This window comes from Acanthochromis polyacanthus, chromosome 17, assembly GCF_021347895.1.
Source record: "Acanthochromis polyacanthus isolate Apoly-LR-REF ecotype Palm Island chromosome 17, KAUST_Apoly_ChrSc, whole genome shotgun sequence".
Taxonomy (NCBI): domain Eukaryota; kingdom Metazoa; phylum Chordata; class Actinopteri; family Pomacentridae; genus Acanthochromis; species Acanthochromis polyacanthus.
In genome coordinates this window covers 19,017,072-19,042,649 of record NC_067129.1, presented here as the reverse complement: position 1 = coordinate 19,042,649, position 25,578 = coordinate 19,017,072, and the positions used below count along the sequence as shown (strand labels likewise).

At 40.2% G+C, this 25,578-nt stretch overlaps 1 protein-coding gene across 1 annotated transcript in view; it reads right to left on the bottom strand.

The window, feature by feature from the left end:
* The window catches only part of LOC110967111 (roundabout homolog 2-like), an 85,263-nt gene that overhangs the window by 30,797 nt on the left and 28,888 nt on the right, over positions 1-25,578 (bottom strand). Inside the window, 5 exon segments of the mRNA XM_022216623.2 lie at positions 719-843; positions 2,730-2,866; positions 5,789-5,927; positions 6,083-6,203; positions 6,367-6,524. Of these exon segments, the coding sequence (XP_022072315.2) occupies positions 719-843; positions 2,730-2,866; positions 5,789-5,927; positions 6,083-6,203; positions 6,367-6,524 (680 nt within the window).

Sequence of the window (25,578 nt, the reverse complement as noted above, 5' to 3'; positions counted from 1 at the left end):
CATATTCCTTTTATGCAAATGATACACATTTTTTTCAGTCGTGATGACCTAAGCTATTCTAAATAATTGCTTTCCCAAATTAAATGTCTAAAAATTTTCTCGCTAGGAAAAAAATTGAGGTTTTTGTATATTAATTTTAAATCTTTGGACAACCAGCTTCAAAGTAATGGCTGCTGTGTTCAAGACATGCCTTTGATGTACTTCAATATAAGGACAATTATGTGTAATTCAGTTACGAAAGTGGGTCAATGTCTCTTTTGTACTAGGTCTGAATAGCAGTTTACCACCAGAGTGATAATCTTGCTGTGATAACCTGCAGTCATGGTCATGAAATTGAGGCATCAGCGTTGTCCGTTTTTCTGCACTCCAGGCAGACAAGCTGATGGGCAAGAAAGGACATTAGCCTGCTTTCATTATGTCTAATGACTCTAATGCAGCACATGACATTGTCTCTTACTAAGTGAATTGGCCAGTCAGACCGGTGTAGATTAATGATAAATGACCACTTCGTTATATGTATGTTGAACAGAACTGTATTCAGCTGTTCCCCGGTTTGATCCTTTTAGTCAGATCCGTCGGCCATTTTTTATATTTTAGATACATTAGTCTTTGCAGAATTTATGTCTGTATAGCAATCTGGACTTAAAAGGGGAAATAATGCATGTATCCCTTCAGACACACATGAATAAGTCCATTTTGTTAAAATCGATATCCTCACCTGGCTGCCCTCTCGCTGCCAGAAGACAGTGGGCTGAGGCTTGCCTCTGGTCTCGCAGGGAAAGGTAGCTGTTCGTCCTTGAGCCACAATCTGGTCACGGGGTCGCACCACAAACTGAGGTGCCTCTGATTTTAAAGGTAAAAATAAACCATAACAAAATAGCAACACATTTGCACAGAATTCTAAGTGCGTTTTACAGACAAGTAGAAAAATGCTTGGACTGAATGTCTAGTTGCAAGCTAAAGGGGTTCATGCACCGGGTCTTTGCTATCCACTGAGGAACTGTTTCTCTTCTACGCCAGTCACACAAGCCATTCATCCAGCTGCCAGAACATCAGAATGAATGATACTGACTAAGTTAAATGTCCAAGTTTTTGAGCTAAGGCACATCAACCATATCTGGACCACCATTTTGAAAGAAGTGAAGTAGTAAACCCACAGTTTCTACAAAAGACTGCCGGGGGAAGTCAGGGGTTGACAGCAACAATGTGAATATGCATGTCCAATATTAGTTTGATGGTCGTGTTTGTGGAATGCCACAACAGTACATGCGTACTGTACATGTGTGTGACCAAAAAAACACAAGAACAACAACAACAAAAAAAAACAGAAAGAGAGCAACGCATGCACAATGGGATCAGCTCCTACTTACCAACGGGACGAGCTGGTGACACAACAATGGTGTGGGTGAGATTAACACACAACACAGAGAGAAGGACAGCAGAGGAGTAGAATAGAGGGACAGAAAAAAGAAAGGAATGAAAATCAGAAATGAATGAGATGGAGTTGGGTTTCCATCCATGAAGTTCAGGGACAAGGAGGGTAATGCTCGGTCACCGAAGCAGGCGATGGCATGGGCCTCAAGGAAATGGCACCTTGGCAATGTTAGGGGGAAGGGAAACCGATGCCAAGAACCACTGAACAGATTTATCTCTAACACTTCACTTATGTCATAAAATAACACATTCACACAGTTAATAGATCTGTTTGTGTCAAGTGTGCGAAACAGACTTTTGGCAAGGGCACGCTTAGAACACATTTAATTAAATTGATTAAAGTGAAAATTATAACTATTATTACTTTAAGTGTTACTTGAGCTGCCCCTCTCTTCACTCAATATCAGCCAAATTACAAAAGTAATCAGTGAAAATATTTCAGACAAAACAACAGTAACCTCTGAAGTGACTTTTGATCAAGGTCTGCTTTTTACTTCATCAGTGTGTCAGCATTTCCTTTGAAAAATTCTCATGCATTTTGGAAAAATTATCGTGCTTACTATCTTACAGTAAATGCTGCACTGGTCGTGCAGTACAGTTCTTACAATATTTTACTCAAAATATGCCTGAACATTAACTTTAGGAATGGTAATATCATCTTTTCCAGGTATAAATGTGCATGAATATGTATGATTAAAAGGTACGAGAATAAAAATCTAATTTAAAAGTGTATTAAATTTGGAATGAAATGGTAATGTTTCCGAGATCTGTGATGTACAATATGTATGATGTATGATTTACTTTCAAATGTTGAAAATTACTGGCTCCAAGTCAGCTCTTAATCATTTCAAGTTGTGTGATGTGTTTTCAATGTTTTCATAATTAAAAGGACAATGTAAAGAAAGCAAAGGAAATCTGACATGCAGCAGCAATGTATATGTTTTTTTTTTAATCACATATCAGACTTTACTACGACTGATATGGTGTAAATATGGAGTGAGTGCTCTGGATGGAGAATGAGCTCCCGCCAGGAGAGGCTATAAAAGTTTACTTAAAGCTGGTTAGATTGTTCATATCTGGAGCCTAGCTGGAGATCTGGAGCAATCAACTACATCAGCGCTGCTATATGAAAGAAAAGCTGAGGCCAGGCCCAGCCTTTCAGCAGGGGGGCAATAATGCTCATAAAGTGGGCAATAAAGGACTGATTGTCCTGCGGTCTGCTTTGGGAGATACAAAAAAATATCAAAGATGGGTTATGAGCTTTGCCACGAGTGAGTCCACAGGCAGTTACCCACCTCTGATGGTCAGGTAGGCTGAGGCTTCGGCTTTACCCACACGGTTCTCTGCTAGGCAGGTGAAGGTTCCCTGATCACTCATGGATGCTTTCTTTATCCTCAGAAGGAAGTCCTCTTTTTCATATCTGATGTCATACCTGAGAATTGAAATTAACAGCGGCATCAAGTCGAGTAACATCTCCAACTGATTTAATGAAACTGGATGACAGTTATATGCAAATTAAGGCTCATTTTAACAAAGTAAATAAAAACAGCAAACACTTAAGTTGTATCAAGGTTGCATAAATTTGCGTGTGATGTTTCAGATGGAAGCTTTATGAAGGCAGTGTCATTTTTGATAGAATAAAGCCAGACTTTTGGAAAGCAAATGCTACAGTGGCAGAAGAAGAGGAGCAATTATACTGAGATGAAGGCATGGCAAAATGAAAGGTGCTTTCAGCTGGAACCCTGGCTGTTCCACTATTTCAATATTTATAAAGACGAGCCACCCACTGTGGCGTGGGCTGCGCGGTATACTAAGCTATATGTGCGTGTGTGTGAGTGTATGCATGGGGGAGACAGCAAGGAAAGAGAAAGAGGGAGAGGTAGACAAACAGTCTGAGAGTAAGGGAGTGGCACAGTCTGCCAAACTGAATTTGATGAATGAGCCGAGCAGTAAGAAATGACTAATTCATAGAGATGTTCCATGCATCAGTGTGTCTCCACCAGTGCAGCATACCGTAAGGCAACAGTGGTGCAGTTAGAGGGAGAGAAACATCTCAGCTACCAGAGTTTAGATAAGCGCCTCAGAGGGGCAACAAACAGAATGAGTAGAGGAGCAAGGAGTCGGGCTCTCCCTCTCTGGGGTCCCTTTGGCGTGAGAGATCCTGTGAAATTGTCTAGCCAGCCATACTGATTCAGAGATGGGAGACAAGTCAGGCAGAGAAATGGCACAAGGGGTGAGAAAAAGTCACTTTTGAAATAGATGTTCCAAAGGGTTGGGCAGAATATCGATGGGGGTTGTGGGCTCTGTCCGGAGTGTGGTGAGGACTCCATTCACAGCACATCCCTGACCCAGATACAGACTTCCCAGGAGGCTGACGGGTTTAGGAAAAGAATGAAAGAAGTGGAAGGAGGGAAGTGAGGCGAGACAGGCCTGAAAGTAGGACATGTTTCTGGAGTCAAGGGGTTCGGAGGTAGAGGGCACCACATAGGCATGCAGACAGATTGGCAGACTGGGAGACAGGCAGTTAATAAAGTCGATCCTCACAATATATTCTTGAACAGTGGCACACCTGAGAAGGCACCACTTGTTATAGCAACAATTGCTTGTAACAGGTGCAACATTTGTGAAGCAAATAGTTTTATCCATCTTTCAGTATTTATTTTTACATTAGAAAAATCTGATTTCAGAGAGGTGACTCACTAGGTGTTACAGTTGACAGGCTTCATTTACACCTAATGATTTAATTAATTGATACGTTTGTCACACTTGATATCAATTCCAAAAGCAAATGAAAACATTGCCAAGAACATGATCTATAATTAGCATTTGGTTCTACAATTAGCTTTACAAAATACCTGCCATATGTTATTAAATCAAGAGCGGTTCAGAGCTACAAATAAATCAGCCAACTGAGTTTCTCACTGTTAGACTGGGTTTACGAAGGGCTTGACCTCAGTGAGATGACATGATTTGGCACTGCATGAATGACATTGAATTGAAAATTGAATTAAAATGAACTGATTATGTGTTTATTTGTGGACAAGGCTAAATTCTCAGAAAGAGTACTAATGCATGTTTTGTAAATCGATTAAATTATCCAGTTGTGTTGTAAAAGCACTGGAAGTTGACTTGGATTTCAATACAGAAATTACACATCATGTCCAGATTGTGTACATCAACTGGGAGAACTACTTAAAAACTAGTAATGAAATTTAAATGATGGCCAATGAAACATACTCTATTTAAAGCATAAATCACTGGGCATTAACCATTAAGACTCTAAATCCTGCACAACACTCTGGTAGAAACCCAGATAGCAAAGTATGGGTGAATCAATGTTGAATCTATGTTGAGACCTAACGTCGAAATTATACAGAAAGCGCAAGGTTGATAAAATGTTGAGTCAACGTTTGCTTTTCAACCATAAATCACACTTTACCCAGATAGCAAAAGATGTCAAATCAATGTTGAATTAGGGTTAAGAAGATTGAATTGTGGTTACGGTTGAAGACTGATGGTTGGATCAACGTTGATTCAACAACATTTTGTCAACATTGAAGTTTGTGTTTAAAAGATACCATTGAATCTACATTGTATTTTGGTTTAATTAAAATATTTGACAGGTCAATGTTTAATTAATGTTGAATCTATGTTTGCAAACATGTAATCTATGTAAGCAAATGTTGACTCAACATTTTATCAACCTTGCGCTTTCTGTATAATTTCGACGTTAGGTCTCAACATAGATTCAACATTGATTCACCCATAGTTTGCTATCTGGGAATGCTCTTTGAGAATATAAGCAAGGTCTGAGATATGTGTGTATACTGTACATGTGTGGCACAAACTGCAGGAACACCTCATAGTATGATGCAATCCAATGCAAGTGCACTGTAAACCGGCTTCAGAAATGACCATGGAATTAAATCAACATCCTTCCAGTTTACTGGACATTATAAACTTCAAACAATTACTACTGCTCGAAGGGCTAATGAATTGAACAGCTTTTTATTATATGATAATGCTACGTGTCTGTCTCTCGGACCTTTTAGTGCCTTATGTGCTACACATGAAAATCAGTCGTACTTGAAAGTCGAAAGCAAGCAAGGACGCGCTTTCATCTGTTTTTCAGCAAAGTAGTTCAAACGGCAAATAATGAGATTCTCTGCAGCTAATAAATGATTTTTGCCACACTGATTAGAGCCTTCCATGAGTAATATGTTAAATCTTTCTTTTTCTAATGGGACTCATTAGCTCTGCTTAAGCATTAATCCATTATCGTTTTACAGTATTCATACACGTACACACAAACAGAAATGTGCACACGGGCATGTGCACTACACACAGTCCTCACCTGCCCCGGGGAATATCCACGTCCTCCTTCTTCCATCGCAGTGTAGGTGGAGGGTCACCATGGACCTGACACCTGAACTCAACACTCTCATCTACCAAGACCACCTGGTTCACAGGTCGCTGCACAAAAGCTGGTCTCTCTGGATTTGGGTAGTACACATAATATAAGATGTTAAGTACACTGTTGACAGAGTGGTTAAACATATAGACGCTACTGTGCAGTAAATGTCTGACGAAAGAGTCATGTTCTTATACAGTTTTGGACCATTTAAGGAGGGGCTGACAGACTTCCTACCAAACACTGAGAGCTGAGCCTTTTCACTTTCTCTCTCTCCAACTATGTTGGCGGCCACACACACATAAATCCCTGCATCACTCTTCTTGGTATTCGAGATAGTCAGCTTTCCCCCACGAACCTGAGGAAGAAAAAGTGCTTGTAATTAGAATCAGCCAGTTCAATAGAAAGTCCATCACCTTGTGACAGTTCCAGGTAAATGTGAGCAGTTGAGTGTGTGATTCAGAGTGGGCCTAGGTGTCATGTAAAAAGCAGAGGCGTGCCCCCCTGAGGGATTAACCCACCGTGATCCTGTCGTCCTTGAGGTCAAGCTGAGTTTTATCTTTCCTCCAAAGGGTGTTGGGTTCAGGATGCCCACGTGGAGGCTGACACTCAAAACTGGCAGTCTCACCGACCGCCACCACCACATCCTGCGGGTTCTGCCTGAAGTCATCCCGTAACACTAGGAAACCAAAAAAAAGGAAAGAAGGGGTCGTGATTCAAGTGATTATTGTGAATTTTCACCTTGCTGTTCCATTATGTGAAGCAGTACGTTTTCTGAGACTGAGCTCTCAGAGGCTGATTGAACTCTACCACCTTTTTCTAATTGAAGTGCGCAAGAATAATTCTATCAGGTAGACGGCCTCCCAGGACCCTCAGCAATCTATCTGTCTTCAATAATACAGTTGTCCCCTGAGGGCATAGGTGCGGTCTCTTTGATCTCAGCAGATAAATCTAACAGCGTGTAAATCCAGGTAGGATTAACAGCACAATGCGCGTAGGAAATGCACCTTAAAGGAAAGCACGAGAAGTTAAAGCAAAGTAAAACTACGGAAGCAATACAAACAGGGAGGCCTAGACAATAAGTGAAAGATCAGGCATTAAAAATTCAACCTACACCAAATCTATAAAGCCCAACCGGCAGCTTCCTGGAGGATACATTCCCACAACGTGAAAGTACTGACCATTATATTCCAAAACACTTTGCGATAGTTGATATCTGACACAACAGCAGTGTCCAGGCAGGTGGAGAATTTGACCTGAAGCTTATGTGAGTGGGAAGACATGTGGTACTGGGTCATGCTTTGAGGACTGTGGATTTTATTCAGTGTCTTTAAATTTATTTTCTTAAGAACAAGTAAAATAGCAAATATTGGCCTAAATTTGCAACTGAATATATTATTAAAAACTGTAACTTAACACAAACTGTATAGGCGAATCTTGAGCATCTCCACAGGTTTCATAGCAAGAATATAAGCTGCACCCATTTGCTGTCTCACAAATGATTAAAGAAAATGGATACTATGGTTAAGGATAATACTGGATGTTCATGTGAGGTGTAAACGTGAATGTAATCTCTGCCTGTGATGAGTGGAAACACTTATTAAACAACAAAATATCTGGACTAAAGTCCAAGCCATCACTGTTATGTCCATTCTACCATATCAAAGGCTGCTCTCTGAGCTATTTGAACAACTGCAAAGACACGTTTGATGATGGTCAATGAGGTATTCAGACATGCAGTTTCAGACTTATTATTTTACTCATACCAGTTTGACAACAACTGATTTTTTTTGTTTTTTTCTATTTTCTGAAACCTTGGATGGCAATGACAGTTTAAAGAAGAGGTTGTAAAGAGGAGGTCAGACCTTGGTTTAGTGAAAAGAGATTGTATCAGTGCATGTGCACATTAAAATAGAAAGGACAAGTGATGAATGATATTGACTATCAAACAGTGCTTCATTACGCTTTATGAAATGACAAAGGAAGAGGTGCAGTGTGTCATTTATGACCAAGGGTAAAAACTTTTCAAAATAGCTCAGCAAATTTCACAGAGATGTTGCTGTTATATGGTTACAGTGTATTGAAAATCCCCCATAGCTTCCCTGTAGCTAAAAACAGACCTGCTACCATATAATACCAAAACGAGTCCAAAATTATGACAACTTCATGAAATACGGCAGGTGAAATATGCCACAATTGCTTTTTCAATCTTTCATCTGCACGCTTTTGGTTCATTAGAATTCCATTTCTTCCATTCTCCTGCTGTTGTCAACATTTTAATTCATCCATGGCAGGGATATCTGTGCTTGATTTTGTGTGTTCAAAGGAACAAGAGCATCAAGAGTTGTCAAGCTTTTGCCTGTTAAAGTCACATTCATGCATTCTGAAAAGATGTATGAGGTAGCTGCTGCTAAGGTAAAAGGTTAAAGCTTCAAAACTTCCTAATTCTGTCACAACTGTTATCCCAAATATCAGTTCAAAAGCAACTGCTTTAAGTAGCTGCAGGAATGACTGTAGTATAAGCCATCAGCGGAATTATGGTTAAAAATAGAGATCATGATTTGGATCCAGCAAAGAGTTGTGGCCTCTTTGCATTTATAGCTTATGACATGTTGTTTTTGTGAAAAGTCTTTGCTGTAGGCCCATTTAAAACACAAAGTGCTCCGTATGACAACAATTATGATTGTTGAAATGAAATAACAAAAAATTGAAGCTAAAGACCTAAAAAAAAAATGTTATTATTTTTTTTCCCATTTGTGTCAAAGAAAAATCTGCTTGTGAATTATTATTAACTGTTAAGTGTCGTTTGTTTTGTTTTTTTAACGTGACAAATTAATGAAAAACCAGTGAGCTTAATTACATCTCAGGCTAAATGATAGTTTGCAAAACTCAGGGTAGCATAAACTGAAATAAAGTGGCTCGGTGTTGAGTTTGCTTTTCATCCTCATTACCGCCATAAGCTCTTCTGCTGATATACTGTGGCATGAATTTCAAGTCCCAGAGGACACCTCTAGAGAAAAAGAAACCAGGAAGGAGCCAGCGGCCCTTTGGCCCAGCTGTCAATCACATCCAGTAGCTGGAGTAAATGAGTCTCAGTTGCAGACACTACTTTGGCACGGACATATGCCTGGCTGGCTGTCACGTTGTACTATACGCTTAGTGACCCATTCCATGAAGGCAACGCTGCACTCATCCAGTCGCACAACTGAATTCCTGCTCCGATGTTGTCACATTCAAGACGCATCTGTAACAGTAACGCTTGTCTCAAGAGACTGCGAAGCTCAGACACACAAAGGAAAAATAGAAAAACTATATAACTGAAGGCATGAAATGAAAACACAATTACAGAGAAGAAAGGCAAAGAAAAGGCATTTTGTCTTCTGATAAAAGTCAAGCCCCCCCCCCCCCCCCGTCAAAATGTCCATATGTTGATTTATTTGTGTGCTAAAAAAAAACATCATGAATAAAATTATCAGTCAACACCATGGTTGAGTATTTATGCCTCATGACTACAAGTAATAGCAGAGTTTCACAGTTTCACTGAGTTATAGGTGAACTGGTGTGCTCAGGCTGCAATGAGTGGTGGATGGAGACTTCATAGATCTGTACGTTCTAAAGGATGAAATGATGTAGATGCATCAAGCCATTTTAATGCATGAAGGGATTATTTTCAGGGGGGAAAAATTCAAGTATACAACTTTGATACACAGACTTTTTAAGGGATTATTAAATGACTGGAAAGAGACTGCAAATGGTGCTGACAGTTAAACAGAACAGTGGAGTGTATTACTGTGACACTAGTCTAAATAAAAGAAACAAATTATAATATGATGTCTGCTCCAGGTGCTAATTAGATCTAGGCCATTTCCTGTTTTATCTAAATCCCCAAGTCTCCAAATTCTTCTCTCCTCTTAGACATTTTATTTATTGTCTAAATTTCTGGGATGTTCCCAATTCTCACAACACCCCCAAAATTACTAAAATACAGGGTTTTTGTTTTTATCTAGTTATTCCTTTGGCTTATGATTGATGGTGTACAATATGAATCTTGTCTAAACAAATTGAAGACGAACAACTTATTACACACAATTTCTTGGTAATAGGGAACTGCAAATTTGAAAATCTTAGGGGGTGGGGTCAAATGCACAAACACTGTCAACACTGTGGCTGTGATTTATTCAGTCCTGACAGTATGCATTAGCCCACTGCAATGGCTGCTATCCCACACCCCCAACACTACTCCCCTTTTGGTGTCCCCTTTTCCTTCCCTGTTCTCACTACTTTTCTGTAGGTGGTGCACACGATGGCATGTGAGACACAGAGTGGAGGTCGTGTTTTTCCAATCTGTTGGTCTCAAATGTGGAACCCCCGTAGAGGCAGCATCCATGTGTAGTCTGTTGTCGGGTAGTAATTATTTCAGATGGCATGGCCGCCGCCACCGCCTAATGCTGTCTGATTGAGTACTGCTCAATTATTCAAACAAGGCATTCAGGGGACTCACTCATTTGCCAGTTACATTTATCAAATCAGAAGGAGAATGATTTGTAAATGGGCTTCATTTCATGGCACAATGGGTGGTAAAAACATGTGACAAGGTGGAGGTATCTGAATACAAATAACTATACAGGGACTCATTATATGATTAACAGGAGAAGGGGGGCAGTATGCTTGTTGTAAATCTTTAGATATCCCATCTAACCATTCGGATTTCTTGAAACTCTCCACAGCAGCACTCCACAACTGAATTGCATTTCACTGTTTACCACCACATCAAACTTGTGAAGATCCCACTTGAGACCTCGATCGGTGTTGCTCAGCTTGCAAGCTCCCCAGATGACTCAAAAGTAAAAAAATAAATAAAATAAAATCTCCATTTGGTAGCAAATGTACAAATTTAAAGCAGCCTGTTTATTTCTATGCAGTAGGTGATGTTTCAAAACAAGCCCTAGCTTTACACAGACAGATGCATTATCAGAACAATGCATTATCTGGTACATTTAATGTCTCATATATCCATTAAGCTTGCGTACATTTACTGCAGAGTCGAGCTTCAAGCATGCAAGTCACATTAAAAAAAATAAAGTGCTTGTGCTTTGTGATTCGTTTGCATTTTAGTCACATCTACGTCTGAAAAAGGACAGAATTTCTGTAAGCTTCAGTTGTACTTTGCGACAACACAGGATTCCAAAGAATGAACAGTATGCTCAATGTCACCATGCTAGGAAGTTAACATCAGCCATTAACACCATGTTCAAGACTAGAATCAGCATTTTATATATCGCTGAGGCTGATAATGTTCACTTGAGACTGAGAAAAAGGACAGATTTAGACAGTTTAACTGTCTGGTAGTCACAGGTGGCAAAGGTCTGTTCTGGCACCCACAATAGCTGTGTTTTTAGGCTGTTGAGGGTGGAAATTAGCCTAGCCGCGCTAGACCCATGTTCTGAAGGCACAAGGGTCTAGGGCCACTCGACAGGGAGGGAGGCGGGCTACAAGGTTGTCTTTCAAATCACTCTGCAGCAATTGGGTAGGTATACAACCAATCAGCGCAACGAATAGGCTGAGGTAGTTCCTAGAGCGCCAGCGGATTGTGGCTAAGTCCCATTAGCTCCCCAACCAGCGGAGCCAACTGGTATATTAAGGATTTGCCATATCCCGTCGGCATAAGTCCAAATACGTCTTTCTTCTCAATGAAACACTTCAGTGCCGTCCTTTGTTTATCTTTCAAGTTGAATTTTAGCTTCAAATCTTTAAGGGCTGTGGCCAAAGCCGAGTCAAAAGATAACTGTTTATTGTGCGCCGGTTGTTTCTGTCAGAATCGTCGTGCCTCTGTCGTCACTTAGTTACGCCCGCCTTCTGACTCTACACTTCATGGTGATTCATCCGGCCAGTTTTAGGAGCATCCAGCCTCGAGCCTTATGGAGGGTAACTAGACCCACCCTGGCAGAGAATTAAATTCGTTGCCGTGGGTTGTCTAGCGCGGCTAGGCTCGGTGGAAATGCTAGTCTATTAGTTGTCTGATCCAAACTGAATAGCTCTACAAGCACTGGACTGAAGATGCGGTTTTGTGATGTTCATGGTCTCCAGAGGGGGAAATCTACAGACTTTGGTGATCCCCTGACCCTCTCTTGTTTGCTACCGTAAGGCTGATTTTCACTTTGTTTTGTTTTTTTAAATATCAGTTCTTGACAGCTATTGGATAGGTTGTAATCAAATTTGGTACATGTGCTGCTGAGAGGATGAGCCCCACTGACGCTGATCCTCCCCTAATTTTAACAACAGCAAGAGGTTTTGCGTATAAATATGTCAACATGCAAAACATGGATTGGCGCAAAATTTGGTGCAGGCACACAGTGTTCTCTCTGGAGATCAATTTGGTCATCCCCTGACTTTTCTTCTAGCGGCACCGTGAGGCTGACATTTTTGGTTGAGTAAAACAGTAACAACAGTTGGATGAACTCCCTGACATTTGGTACAAACATCCTCAGGATGAATAAAAACTCTGGCTTCTCTGATTTTTTTCCTAACACCATATTCAGGTTAAAATATTACTGTCGGACACTTTGAGAACTTAAAAAAAAAAAAAACTAGTGATCTTTCCATGACATTCACCTGCATCACAAATATAACCTCACAAGTATGTACGCTGTCACTCAAAAGTTTGGGGTCACTTAGAAATGTCCTTATTTTTGAAAGAAAAATCATTCTTTTTCCAATGAAGATAATATGAAATTAACCAGAAATACAGTCTAGATATTGTTCATATGGTAAATGTATATTCTAACTGTAAACAGTTATTTTTTTAATGGAATATCTACATAGGGGTACAGAGGAACATTTCCAGCAACCATCACTCCTGTGTTTTGATGCTACGTTGTGTTAGCTAATGGTGTTGGAAGACTAATTGATAATTAGAAAATCCTTGTGTGAGTATGTTAGCACATGAACAAAAGTGTGAGTTTTCATGGAAAACATGAAATTTCCTGGGTGACCCCAAACTTTTGAACAGTAGTGTACATGGTGACAAACAATGCGGACTACGCACTGGTATTGCATCAATGTATTAATACTGTAAGTTTAAACCATATACACACGTGGACAAAATTGTTGGTACCCCTCAGTTAAAGAAGGAAAAACCCACAATTCTCACTGAAATCACTTGAAACTCACAAAAGTAACAATAAATAAAAATTTATTGAAAATTAAATAATCAAAATCAGCCATCACTTTTGAATTGTTGATTAACATAATTATTTCAAAAAACAAACTAATGAAATAGGGCTGGACAAAAATGATGGTACCCATAACTTAATATTTTGTTGCACAACCTTTTGAGGCAATCACTGCAATTAAACGATTTCTGTATTTGTCAAAGAGCGTTCTGCAGCTGTCAACAGGTATTTTGGCCCACTCCTCATGAGCAAACAGCTCCAGTTGTCTCAGGTTTGATGGGTGTCTTCTCCAAATGGCATGTTTCAGCTCCTTCCACATATGTTCAATGGGATTCAGATCTGGGCTCATAGAAGGCCACTTTAGAATAGTCCAACGCTTTTCTCTCAGCCATTCTTGGGTGTTTTTGGCTGTGTGTTTTGGATCGTTGTCCTGTTGGAAGACCCATGACCTGCGACTGAGACCAAGCTTTCTGACACTAGGCAGCACATTTCTCTCCAGAATGCCTTGATAGTCTTCAGATTTCATCGTACCTTGCACACTTTCAAGACACCCTGTGCCAGATGCAGCAAAGCAGCCTCAAAACATTACTGAGCCTCCTCCATGTTTCACCGTAGGGACAGTGTTCTTTTCTTCGTATGCTTGGTTTTTGAGTCTATGAACATAGAGTTGATGTGCCTTACCAAAAAGCTCCAGTTTGGTCTCATCTGTCCAAAGGACATTCTCCCAGAAGCTTTGTGGCTTGTCAACATGCATTTTTGCAAATTCCAGTCTGGCTTTTTTATGAGTTTTTTTCAGCAGTGGTGTCCTCCTTGGTCGTCTCCCATGAAGTCCACTTTGGCTCAAACAACGACGAATGGTGCGATCTGACACTGATGTACCTTGGCCTTGGAGTTCACCTTTAATTTCTTTGGAGGTTGCTCTGGGCTCTTTGGATACAATTCCAACGATCCGTCTCTTCAATTTGTCATCAATTTTCCTCTTGCGGCCACGTCCAGGGAGGTTGGCTACTGTCCCGTGGGTCTTGAACTTCTGAATAATATGAGCCACTGTTGTCACAGGAACTTCAAGCTGTTTAGAGATGGTCTTATAGCCTTTACCTTTAAGATGTTTGTCTATAATTTTTTTTCAGATGTCCTGGGACAATTCTCTCCTTCGCTTTCTGTTGTCCATGTTCAGTGTGGTACACACCTTTTCACCAAACAGCAGGGTGACTACTTGTCTCCCTTTAAATAGGCAGACTGACTGATTATGAGTTTGGAAACACCTGTGATGTCAATTAAATGACACACCTGAGTTAATCATGTCACTCTGGTCAAATAGTTTTCAATCTTTTATAGAGGTACCATCATTTTTGTCCATGCCTGTTTCATTAGTTTGTTTTTTTTAATAATTATGTTAATCAACAATTCAAAAGTAATGGCTGTTTTTGATTATTTAATTTTCAATAAATTTTTATTTATTGTTACTTTTGTGAGTTTCAAGTGATTTCAGTGAGAATTGTGGGTTTTTCCTTCTTTAACTGAGGGGTACCAACAATTTTGTCCACGTGTGTAATGCCAAGCCACTACAATATGACCAAGTAAGCTTAGAAAATCTGTTAAGTGGTCTGTAATTCAACCAAAATTAGATAAATAGTTACATATTTTTGGAATATCTAAGGAATTTCAATCATTTCAAAGAACTTGGAAAAACAAAAACCTGCTAACTCTGACATAAAGAGTTGCATCTTCTAATCATGTCTGACCTACTAATTCTACAATTGAGTCAGTTCAGAGCATTGGTTAATCAAAAATGACATTTGCTCTCTTCATTATCCAAAGTGGTAAATAAACAAGGTGTGACAAACAGATGGAGATGGGTGATGAAATTACAACAAAATTAACTCAGCCAGCAGCCTGTTGATTTTGTCACAATCTGCTTGTTTTCTTGCACATACTTCAGTGTGCCTTTTAACTGCATGTTTGTGCAACTAGCTAGTGGTCCAGTGAATGAATAAAGAACTTACAAACTCACCAAAAAGAAAACTGTGGTGATAGCAGAGCAGCACCACAGACAAAGGGGAAATTGTATATGAGCAGAGAGGAGGGATGAAGATGCTAACACCTTGTGAGCTGTTGTGTGTAACAGATGGCTGTGTCTCCATTTGGGAATCACAGATGCAATGAAGAAGTGAGGCGCTGCATGTAAATAAAGCTTGCCACATACAGGCAACATGCAGATTGAAGTTGGTCTTCTTTTATATAAATTGCCACAATAGCAACTCTCTTCCTGTGACTGCATTGTGTTTGAGCATACTGTCAAAAACTGGGATGTGAAGATAACCAAAACAATATCGCATGGGTTTATACAGTCAGAGATGCAGAGTCAGAAAATGCATTACAGTTAAGTGATTTCTTACGACAGTGGTCTGCTAAATTGTGTTTTCGACTTTGCTGAAAATTCTTTTTGAACAAGACAGCCTGTAGGGGTGTGTCACTTTCTCAACAGCACTCAAGGATGTCCCATATCTGTCACATGCATAAAATGCACAATGACACATACGTGCGTGCACACACACACACACACACACACATAAACAAACAAACAGAGAAACAGCTGCCCTGTTCCTATATCACAAACTTTGCTGATGACCACAACACATCATCACTGCTCAAGAGACTGTAACAGAAGCCCAGACAGATATGCCGACAAAAAATAAATAAATAAATGTAGAGTGGAAAGGGCTATTTGGACTGGGGAATCTTTTTCTTTTTTTGAATAAATAAACAACTTAGCATGTCTGTGCCCTAAAAAAGTCATCAGCAATCAGTCAGGACTACGATCAGCAGGGAGATGAGGAGCATTTACACAATGTCCCCTGAGGCTAAGAACCCAGCACAGACGTGCATTACCTATTATAATTCTGCCTTTCCAACAGCAGGACGCAACATGCGCAAATCAAGGCCCACTTTTAGATAAACAATATGGTACCTTGCATATAGAAAGAGAATCATTTTATTTGTTGCCATTTATCTCCAACATGACAATATCTATGGCATAAAACATGGAAAATTATGACAATCTGCATCGGTTTAGAATGAGTGAATACTCTGAAAACTCACAGTTAATATTAAAAGAAACAGCTTATTGGTTGTATATGCAAAATTTCCAACTCAAATTTGGATTCTTAGCCACTGCTTGAGTGTGTGCATTGGTAAAACATGGCCTTATTTTATTCAAATCTATTTAACACAGATTGCTACAGTATTGAGACCAATTATGACCCAAATTCATTTCCATTTTTGAAACCAGACATAAATCTCATGAGCAGTGTAACATTGAGAGTTCCACGGTCAGCAGTCTCCAAAAGTATATTGAGGCAGCTCGTAAACCTAGCACCGCTTCGTTTTGCTTTTGTGGCATCATTAGCGTCATGTCTAATTAGCGTCAATATGAAGGTTGGAAATAGATGCACGTTGAAATGTGAGCGCGCCTGTGGCAACACAAAATTTAGCAGAGTTTCAGTTGCATTTTTTTTTAACTGTAGCTAGCACTGGCAGAATTTAATAATGAATGCTGTTTTCCAGACCAATTTTAAAGTCCGTTCTTTTTCTTTATATCCAAATTTCTATCATTTTACCCACATATATTCATATTCTTCCTTTCTATGAGGTGCTTGAATGTGGATCTATATTTAGATGTATACACATATTCATTATTTGGCCTTTGAGTCAGGAGCCAGTCAGCTCTCACGAAGGGTTAACAATAAACGCACCACCATTGTCATGTTTAATTAGCCTCCATTCTCTTGTCATGTAATGTAAATTGAAGTTGTGGATGGTATAGGAGGGTTCTCCCCTCCTCCCTTTCCTCACATCTCCACTCCCTCATCTCTCACTTGCCTTGCCTCTAGTTACTGTAACAGCATTCCCTCAGACCACATTGCCACATCTATAATTAATTACTCCTGTCTCCATGCATTTCTTCACAAGAACACATTCCTCTATCTCTCAGACTAACCTATGTAAATCTGCTTCTCTCTGCTCCCCAGCCTCTTCGTCTCAATCTTATCTATGTACACCTATAAATCCAGATGTGCTTTTGTGTGCACAGCATCATGCAAACATTTGTACATGGCTTTCAGTTCGTGAATTTGCATATATTGATGCTTAATTTCTACTCATTAATTGCAATGTTCTGTCTTTTTGAGTATTCTCAAATCTGGTGCTGGGAGGTACATGTGTCCCTTATTCCTAAACCTTCATACTGCTTCGGCAGCTGCTAGAGGAATATGAAGAATAAGGAGAAAGACAAATGGGGGAAAAAAAAGCGTCAAAAAGGTTGATCACATTATTTTTTTCTCAAAGACCAGGATATCATAGGCCCTTACAGCAATATTGTGGAGATGTACAACATGAGCCGGAAAATGAGTCAGGGATCAGAATATAGCGTTTTATCCGCCTTGTTTCACTAAGGCAGCGATCACCAAGGGAAAGAGGGCTTTCTTGCAGGCTCTCGGCTTCTCTGAAACTGAAATTATGCACGCTGCTCTGTTCCACAGTCATCATCGTAGTCATCATCACAATGCTGAGCATGGTAGAAAGCAAAAAAATAAATAAAAATGGACGTGTTGTTTCACAGACCTTTAAAGGTTAAAAAGGTTTAATCTGTTTTTCTACTCTTCTCCTGTAATTCCAGCAACCACTTTTACTCTCCTCTCTGTGGCCTTGAGTGATGCTGTATGAGAATCTTCGCTGCTGGAGTGCGCTATATGGTATTTCCACGACGCCTTGATTCTCCGGGGATATAATGAAATAAAGTGATGATACAGAAAGAAAAAAAAATGCCTGAGATAATCTGTGCGCGTCTGCACCATCTAGCACGATCAAACACATCTCATGATGGCCACCAGAGATGGTGGTACTGAGCTGTGTTTACCACAACATCCTGGTTATAGCCGCCTTTGCATGGGTACATACAGATGGGCCACAATATGTGCATGTTTGGATAGTACATAGATATGTATGAATGCATCTGAATAAATGCTCGGAGCTATGAAGCAGGGCACAGCTCCTCTACCACTGCTGGCATTCAGCACAAAAGAAAACTAATTCATATGGTAATGTCATGCTACCACATTAACTGATAATATGTGGGAGGCTTTGTGGCTTTGATTGCGCTGATTTGACCTTTGATCTCTAAATGAGAAAATGAGCTGAAGCGATCAAGTATTAGTGTAATACATGAGGTCCATGTGGCCTGAAGGTTGCACTAGTCACACACCCATATTGATCAAGATATTGATATGGATCTCTTAAATGCTTTTGGTGTTTCCAGTTATTTTCATCCCTCCCTTTGCTTCTGTGCAAACTGAGCAGCAAATAAAGCACTACTGACTTGTGACTGCAAGGAAATGAAAGCAAATGCTCGGTGCAGGCAGTTGCATATTCTAAGGACAGAAAAGATCTGTATCTGAAACGTGACACGTAATTTGGCCGAAACACCACAAAAAAAATCCTATTTACATGGTCATACAGGTCAAACTTGTAGTATTTTTTTTCCACTTTTGTAGTTTTGACCAAGTAGCAGCAGATGAGCTTGTTGCTGATTTTAATATCCTCAGTCAGAAAATGTACTGCGTCTGTCTTCCTCTAAACATTAACACACACTTGCACGTATCCACGGCAACGGCACTCCACTGAAAATATGCCTCATGCTTCAATTTCCTTTTAAGCTGCTAAGAATTTTCACCAAAATATGGACTGTGTTAGCCATTTAACAGCTGAAAAATAAATCATTCAGTGCTGCCAGGTGGGAAAACACAAATTCTTGTTATTCAATGGTTATATTTTGACCGACTCAATAAATTTGATGAGTTAAGACTGGCTATCCACATACAGATATATTGATCAGGACTTAGTTAAGCATTTAAAAGTCAAAAGTCACATTCCACAAGGAAGGATAGTCATCCAGGTATATCTTTCAGTAACTGTAAGCTCCTCCAATCTCCACCCCAGCCCCCAACACCGATGCTCCACTGAGCAGCTTAGAAGATTATTCACCCCAAATCTCTGTTAATCACATTTATGCACACCCCCTGGTAAGCTCAAGGCCACCCGGCACACATCCTGTAGGTATAGACACCAGAAAGGAGCAGCTGTTGGTGACCAACCTGCTGCCTCCAACACCTTCCCAGGATCTCTTTCTATGTCTTCCATCACATGAAGCTTCTGAGTAGATTAAAAAGCACCATATATCAGAGGATAGACAGCACTGCCACTTCAGAAAATGCCATCCATTTTTAATAAATGATATTTCCATTGACAGATAGGTATGGAGAATCAATCCAATCTCCCAGTGATAGCCCATCATGGGGTGATCAGTCTCCACTGAGAGAGAACGTCGCTCCCTGTGTGAAAACAGACATGCATATTCATGCGCTTGCTGGTGAAAGTACACACACAGGGAGGTACGTGTGCAAACACAATCAGACCGAACATCTCTCTCTCTCTCTCTCACACACACACACACACACATTAAAGATAAAACTCCTCAATCCATCAACATCTTGACACTGCAGCCATTCACGTTTCAAGTTAATCATTTCTGTCTTCATCTTCTCTCACTCTTTCTCTGTTGTCTTTCCCTCACATCCACAATTTCTAGTACAGCTGTTGTGGAAACAAAGGAGATGGCTTCCTTCAACTCCTCAGACAGTTCTGTTTATCCACATACCTCAATATAAGTTCCAACCATCATTCTCCTTCATAAAAATCAAACTTGTCAATCTCCACCAAACTATGTGGAATGAATCCCTTCCCTCATCTCAACCTAAACCCAAAAATGTATGCAAAATGAATCTAATGACAAGGTAACAGAGGAGTAAATTTAAATATCACTGTTCGTTATTTGAGCAGAGTGTGTGGTGCGCTGGTTGACAAAATAACTGTAAATACTGACATGGCTAATCTCAGCACAGCTGTTAGTATTAGGTCCTTTAATCCTGGTCCAGATCGGTGATGTGCTCACACTGGCTTGGGGACAGATGAGCAACAGCCACCAGGCTGCCAAGTGGGCTAAAGGCAGCAGACTGGCCTGACGCTCACTTTTAGACATGATAAGCTGTGAATCTGTGGCTCCTGACGCGCAGCTCCAAACAGCACAGTCTTTGTGGCGCATCACACAGCCTTTTGACTAAATATTGCTGGCTCTGCTACAATCTCACACCAAAACTCTGAAATCCCTGCAATATTATTTTTATTTTGTTCTTTTATCACAGCTGTTACATACGCCTGTCCTGACAGAGAGCCCAGTTGTAACGGAAAACAGGAGCGGGTGATAAAAATGCAGTACATTCTTGTGAAAAGCATCCTTCTTTAAAAACACATTAAATTCACCATAAACAGCAGTGGAATACAAAGTTGAAACAGAGCTATAGATTAGATGCTGATTTTAAAAAGCTACATTTGCTACACTGTAAGGTCACACTATTTCCATAATAATAGTTAATGGAAATATAGCTCCAGTTTGAATATACCACAGCCAATATATACCTTCTCTACATATGACTGAATGAAGCAACAAACAAAACCAAGCTGTTCCTACCTAATTAGTAAACTATTGTTATGATTTATCAGCTGCGTTTCTTTCTCTTTCTTCCTATCTTTATATTGCAAATACTAAGAAAATCCTTTTAAGACAGGCAGACACAGCACATAGCTCTGGAAGTAAACACACACTACACATGACGTGCTATCAGTACAGTTAGCTCAGATGTTCTCCATATAAAGAAGGATCACACCCATTTGATTTTGTAGTCCCGTGTTTCATCTGACTTTCTTATTTAAATCATATTTGTTGATGCTTTCACAATCTGTCAATCAAAGTTGAAACTGACACACTATCATTCATCACGGAGTGCTCCCTCTGATGAAATACGGTGCACAACGGGGATGGTCCTCTTCCTGAAGGCAATGTAAAGACCCTTTAAATCATGGTGAAAATGACGGCTGTGAGAGACTGACTTTGCAGCATGAAGTGCTGTACTTGTCTGCTGCTGACACACTGGAGCCAGCCTGCACTGACTTTACTGTCTGATCTGCATATGACGCCATGTGCCAAACCCAATTGTCTGTGGTCAGATGAAGAAGAGACGGAAAGAGACAAGACAGCATCTGTGTCACGTATCAGTAAGTAGAAAGGTCACAAGTGTAAGACGTGCAATAAATGACTGACAGATGGAAGCACGGACATGGATGCCAGCCTATATTCTCTAGGTACAAGGCGGAAGGAACTGACAATCCCGTCTCAATCTTCTGGATAAGAAAAATCAACCAATACCGCCACAGCACACAAACAGACAGTAGAGCAAACAAAATGAACCCTGTCGTCAACAGGCTCTTCTTTATTTTACGCTTGAAATCCAAAGATAATTACCAAAACTGTGGCATCAAAAGTGGACAGAGGAAAATCCTTCAAGCTCCCTGTATCTTGTGTTTACTTTCAGTTGGTTTAATTTCATTGAGGAGAGATTATATGGAAATTTAAATGTAATTAAGCAGTTGTGAAATGGGATGACACTGATTAACCCAATCTTTAGCTTAGACAAACTTACTTGATATGTGCAGGTGGGAAAATGCCTTAAAAATGATTTAAAACCACAAAACTCGATCAATCAGAAAACCAATGAAAATGTTTTTTTGCTGTTTTTTTTTACAGTCTGGAAGCACTCAGATGCTTTGAAATGCATCTTATAAAGCAGTGGTTCTCAACCCTGTTCCTCAGGACCCCATGTCCTGCATGTTTTAGATGCTTCCCTGCTCCAACACACCTGATTCAAATGATCAGCTCATCATAAAGCCTCTGCAGAAGCCTGATAACGAGCTGATCATTTGAATCAGGTGTGTTGGAGCAGGGAAGCATCTCAAACATGCAGGACATGGAGTCCTGAGGAACAGGGTTGAGAACCACTGTTATAAAGGACTGGAACATAATAAATTACAATATCCTTCTTTTGTGGTTGGGGGTATTTAAAAAAAAAAAATCTATAGTACAAAAGCCACGAGGGCAATAGATTTCAAGGAACTGAGGAATGAAGAAGGGGTTAATCAATATAAGGTTGCTTTTTATACTTAATAAAGCTGCATTCAGTCTGTGCTCCCTACACTACAAAGACTCCACTTATGATTGTTAAGTTGCTCCAATTACTGGCTGGCAGAGGCATTTGAGAAAAGCACCATTAACCCCGGCATCCGAAGAAACAGAAAACAGCCGGGTGTTTTCTCTCAGGGAATGTAATTGATGAGACACCATGGAACAACACACCCACTGGAGCATCCAGTCCCTCAGCAAATTATTGCTTGGCTTACAGTATGTGTGGAGTCTACCTGGTTGCCATTTTTGTGATATTTGGTCCCTGACTATATCGTAACATGCTGTCATTATATCCTCTAAATTATAACACAGAGATGCTATTGTTGAAAATATGCAAACACAAGTCGAACCTCTGTTTTCTTTTTTGTCTAAAAACATCACATAGGGCTTAATTTTGATTGTAACAATTTAAGTTTTTGGGGTGAAGATTAATGCCTACACATCTCAGCATTTCACTTCTCCTGGAGGCAGTGATGTGAGTAAACACAGCTGCATTCAAAGTGTGTTCAGGAGACAGTCTAATCCACACAGCAGCAGAGGAATCATCTTTCAGACTGACACACTGGGTCTTAAGCAGCAATATATCACTAATGCTGTTTTTTTCTAATTCTTTGAATCAAAGGCTACATGAAAATGAAGTGTTTGTGTATTAAAGTTGTGATATTTATGTAGGTTTATGTCTGAATGACATCCACAGGGTGAGCAATGTGTCAAAAGTGTACTTTGCTAAAAAAAAAAAAAAAAGACTATTGGGGCAGCCCAAGCACTAAGTGGTAAACACTGCCACAACAGCAAGACGAAACTGGGCTTGAAGTGAGTTTGCATGTTTTTCCTGTATCTCTGTGTTAGTCCTTTGGGTTCTCCGGTTTCCTCCCCACAGTCTACAGGCATGCAAGTCAGGTGGCTTGAAAACTCTAAGATGCCTGTAGGTGTAAATGCATTTGCAAATCTTATGTGTATTAGCCTAATAAAAGACTGATGGCATGTTCAGAGTGAACCATCGTGCTTCACACAAGATGTGTGCTGGGATGGACTCCAACCAGAAAGGGCAATTTGAAAAATCATTTTTATATTAGGTTTGGTATCATTTTATTTTTAGCCACGCTAGCAATATGGGCTCCATGGACTCTGTTTGCTTGTCCACCACTGAAGTATCTCAACAACTACTGGATTGATTGCAATGACACTTAAGCCCCTCCCAAGATTAGGGTGTAAACTTTGCCTTTGCATCTTGCACCATTACTAGATCAGATGTTTCATTTTGTGAAACTGACACCACTTGACCCCTGAAGTGGCCCAGGTGTAGTACCTATTTACTAGTGACAAGCAAATGATAGCAGGCAAACTCTCTAAGCTGAGGTGCTGAACGTAGTAAACACTACACCTTGGCAGTATGAGCACGCATTCTTACTGACCTTTCCTCATCCCAAATCTCTGCTCAGATTGTCTCTATACAACCTCACGGGGCAACTGTTGCAGTTATACTACACTGTGAAAATTTGAAAGTGTTTTTGATGACTCATGCAACTGCCATAGGCCAGGGAAAACTAGTGCTAACAATCGAATCAAGAAGTGGTGACCCTGTAATTGACTGATTGATTATGGAGTAAATTAATGTAACTGCTGAGGTTAATGATGGTCAAGTATTTTGCTGTTGCTAAATGGCTGGTTTATGTAAGCTGGTTAAGTTTCTGCTATGTTTAACAAGCAGTCTGTAGGAATATATAAAATTACTGTGGGAAGGAGACACAATGCCTTTACTGCCGTTAACAAGAGCAGCTTTTTAGGATATCTACGACACTAAGGTCTGCATTGGAGTTTCAGGACTGCTGTAAATTGTCTGAATATTCAAGAACATCTGAGTAGGAAGTGTAAAGTACAGGCCCATGAGCCACAGCATTAAAACTCCCTGCCTAAATCTGTGTTGGATCCCCTCTTGCTGACAAAAGAGTTCTGACCCATCGGGGCACGGGTCAGGGCCCTCTGAGGGTGTCCTGTGGTGTCTGGCACTGGGACTTGGGCACTGGAACCTCTGGGTGGTGTAGGTTGCGGCATGGTGCCTAAATGAATCAGGCCTTTTCTGGTGCATCCGGTGGATGTTCAGTCATATGGGATCTGGGGAGTTTGAATTCCAGGTCAATGCCTGGGGCTCTCTGTCGTGTTTCTCTAGCCTTTCCTGTCTCTTGGGGAATGTGATTTGCATGGGGAGGTGTGCTTGTTCTGGAGCAGTATTTCGGTTTATGCTACATGTCAAAGAGGCATCCATGTTATTGCCAGGACCCAAGGCTTCCCAGCAGAACATTACATTATAATGAGATAATCAGTGTTAATCAGTTCCCCTCTCCGTGGTTTTAATATTGTGGCTGATTGCTGTGCATACGATTTATACGTCATGTATGTCTGCACTCACCTCAAATGTTTCACAGCTGTGGCTGGTAATGTGACTGACACATCAACACGACATGCTTCCATTGATTGAGGAGTGTGATAAGTACCAGTCGGTTTAAAGATAATTGGGGAATTTTCATCAGAAAAAGTCCGCTGAGAACTATTCACGGATGTGCTGTGGTGCAGCCAGATAGATTACTGTAGAGTGTCCAATATCTGGAATCACATCTCTGGCCCTATCGGCTTAATGGACTGAATCCTATGGGAACCTTCACTCCTGTGTCACTCTGCTGAACCACTTCTGGCTCAACAAACGCTTAAAATATTACACTACGAAGGTGAGCGGGCTCCACATTCTATTCAAGAAATTCAAAAGCCTATGATTTATCCTGAAAGTGCAAGAATCTTCTTTCAGACCATGCTAAAGCTTGAGGAATCTCATCCAACTCGAATGCCATTCAGTGTAGGTATTAAGCTACCCCTCCCTTCATACTCTGTGCTGTGCAGATAGGGGCAAAACTAAATCAGCTCAGATAACTAGGCTATCACAGAAGTGTAGGCTTCCACATCTATCATTTTTGAGTCACAACTTGAAAAAAAAAGGATTTTTTAACTACAGAATTTTCAATTAGCTAATTTGTCTTCATCCTATGGAGGCTGTCGGAATTATTGCCAAGCAAACACTATTTCTTTGTTTCCTTATCATTTAATTGATCAGCAGAGCGATCTGTAATAATGAATTGTTTCTGAGCAAATTCATAAATGACAGAGCGCAGCATGTAGTAACAACTTCATTAGCTGGGGCTTGAGGTTTTTATCGGAATGAAATGTTCATTATAGTGCTACCTTGCATTCATGATCCTATCTGCGACCAATCCAAATTAACATAATTTTTCTTAAAAGATGGACGCATTTCATTGTAGGCAGTTATAGATGGAAAAATTCCACCCTAGACACTGTGTACTCTTACTTCTTTGTTTGAGGAGTATGTATGAATTAGTAATAAGCCCAGTGATCCCCTTGCTACTAAATAGGTTAGA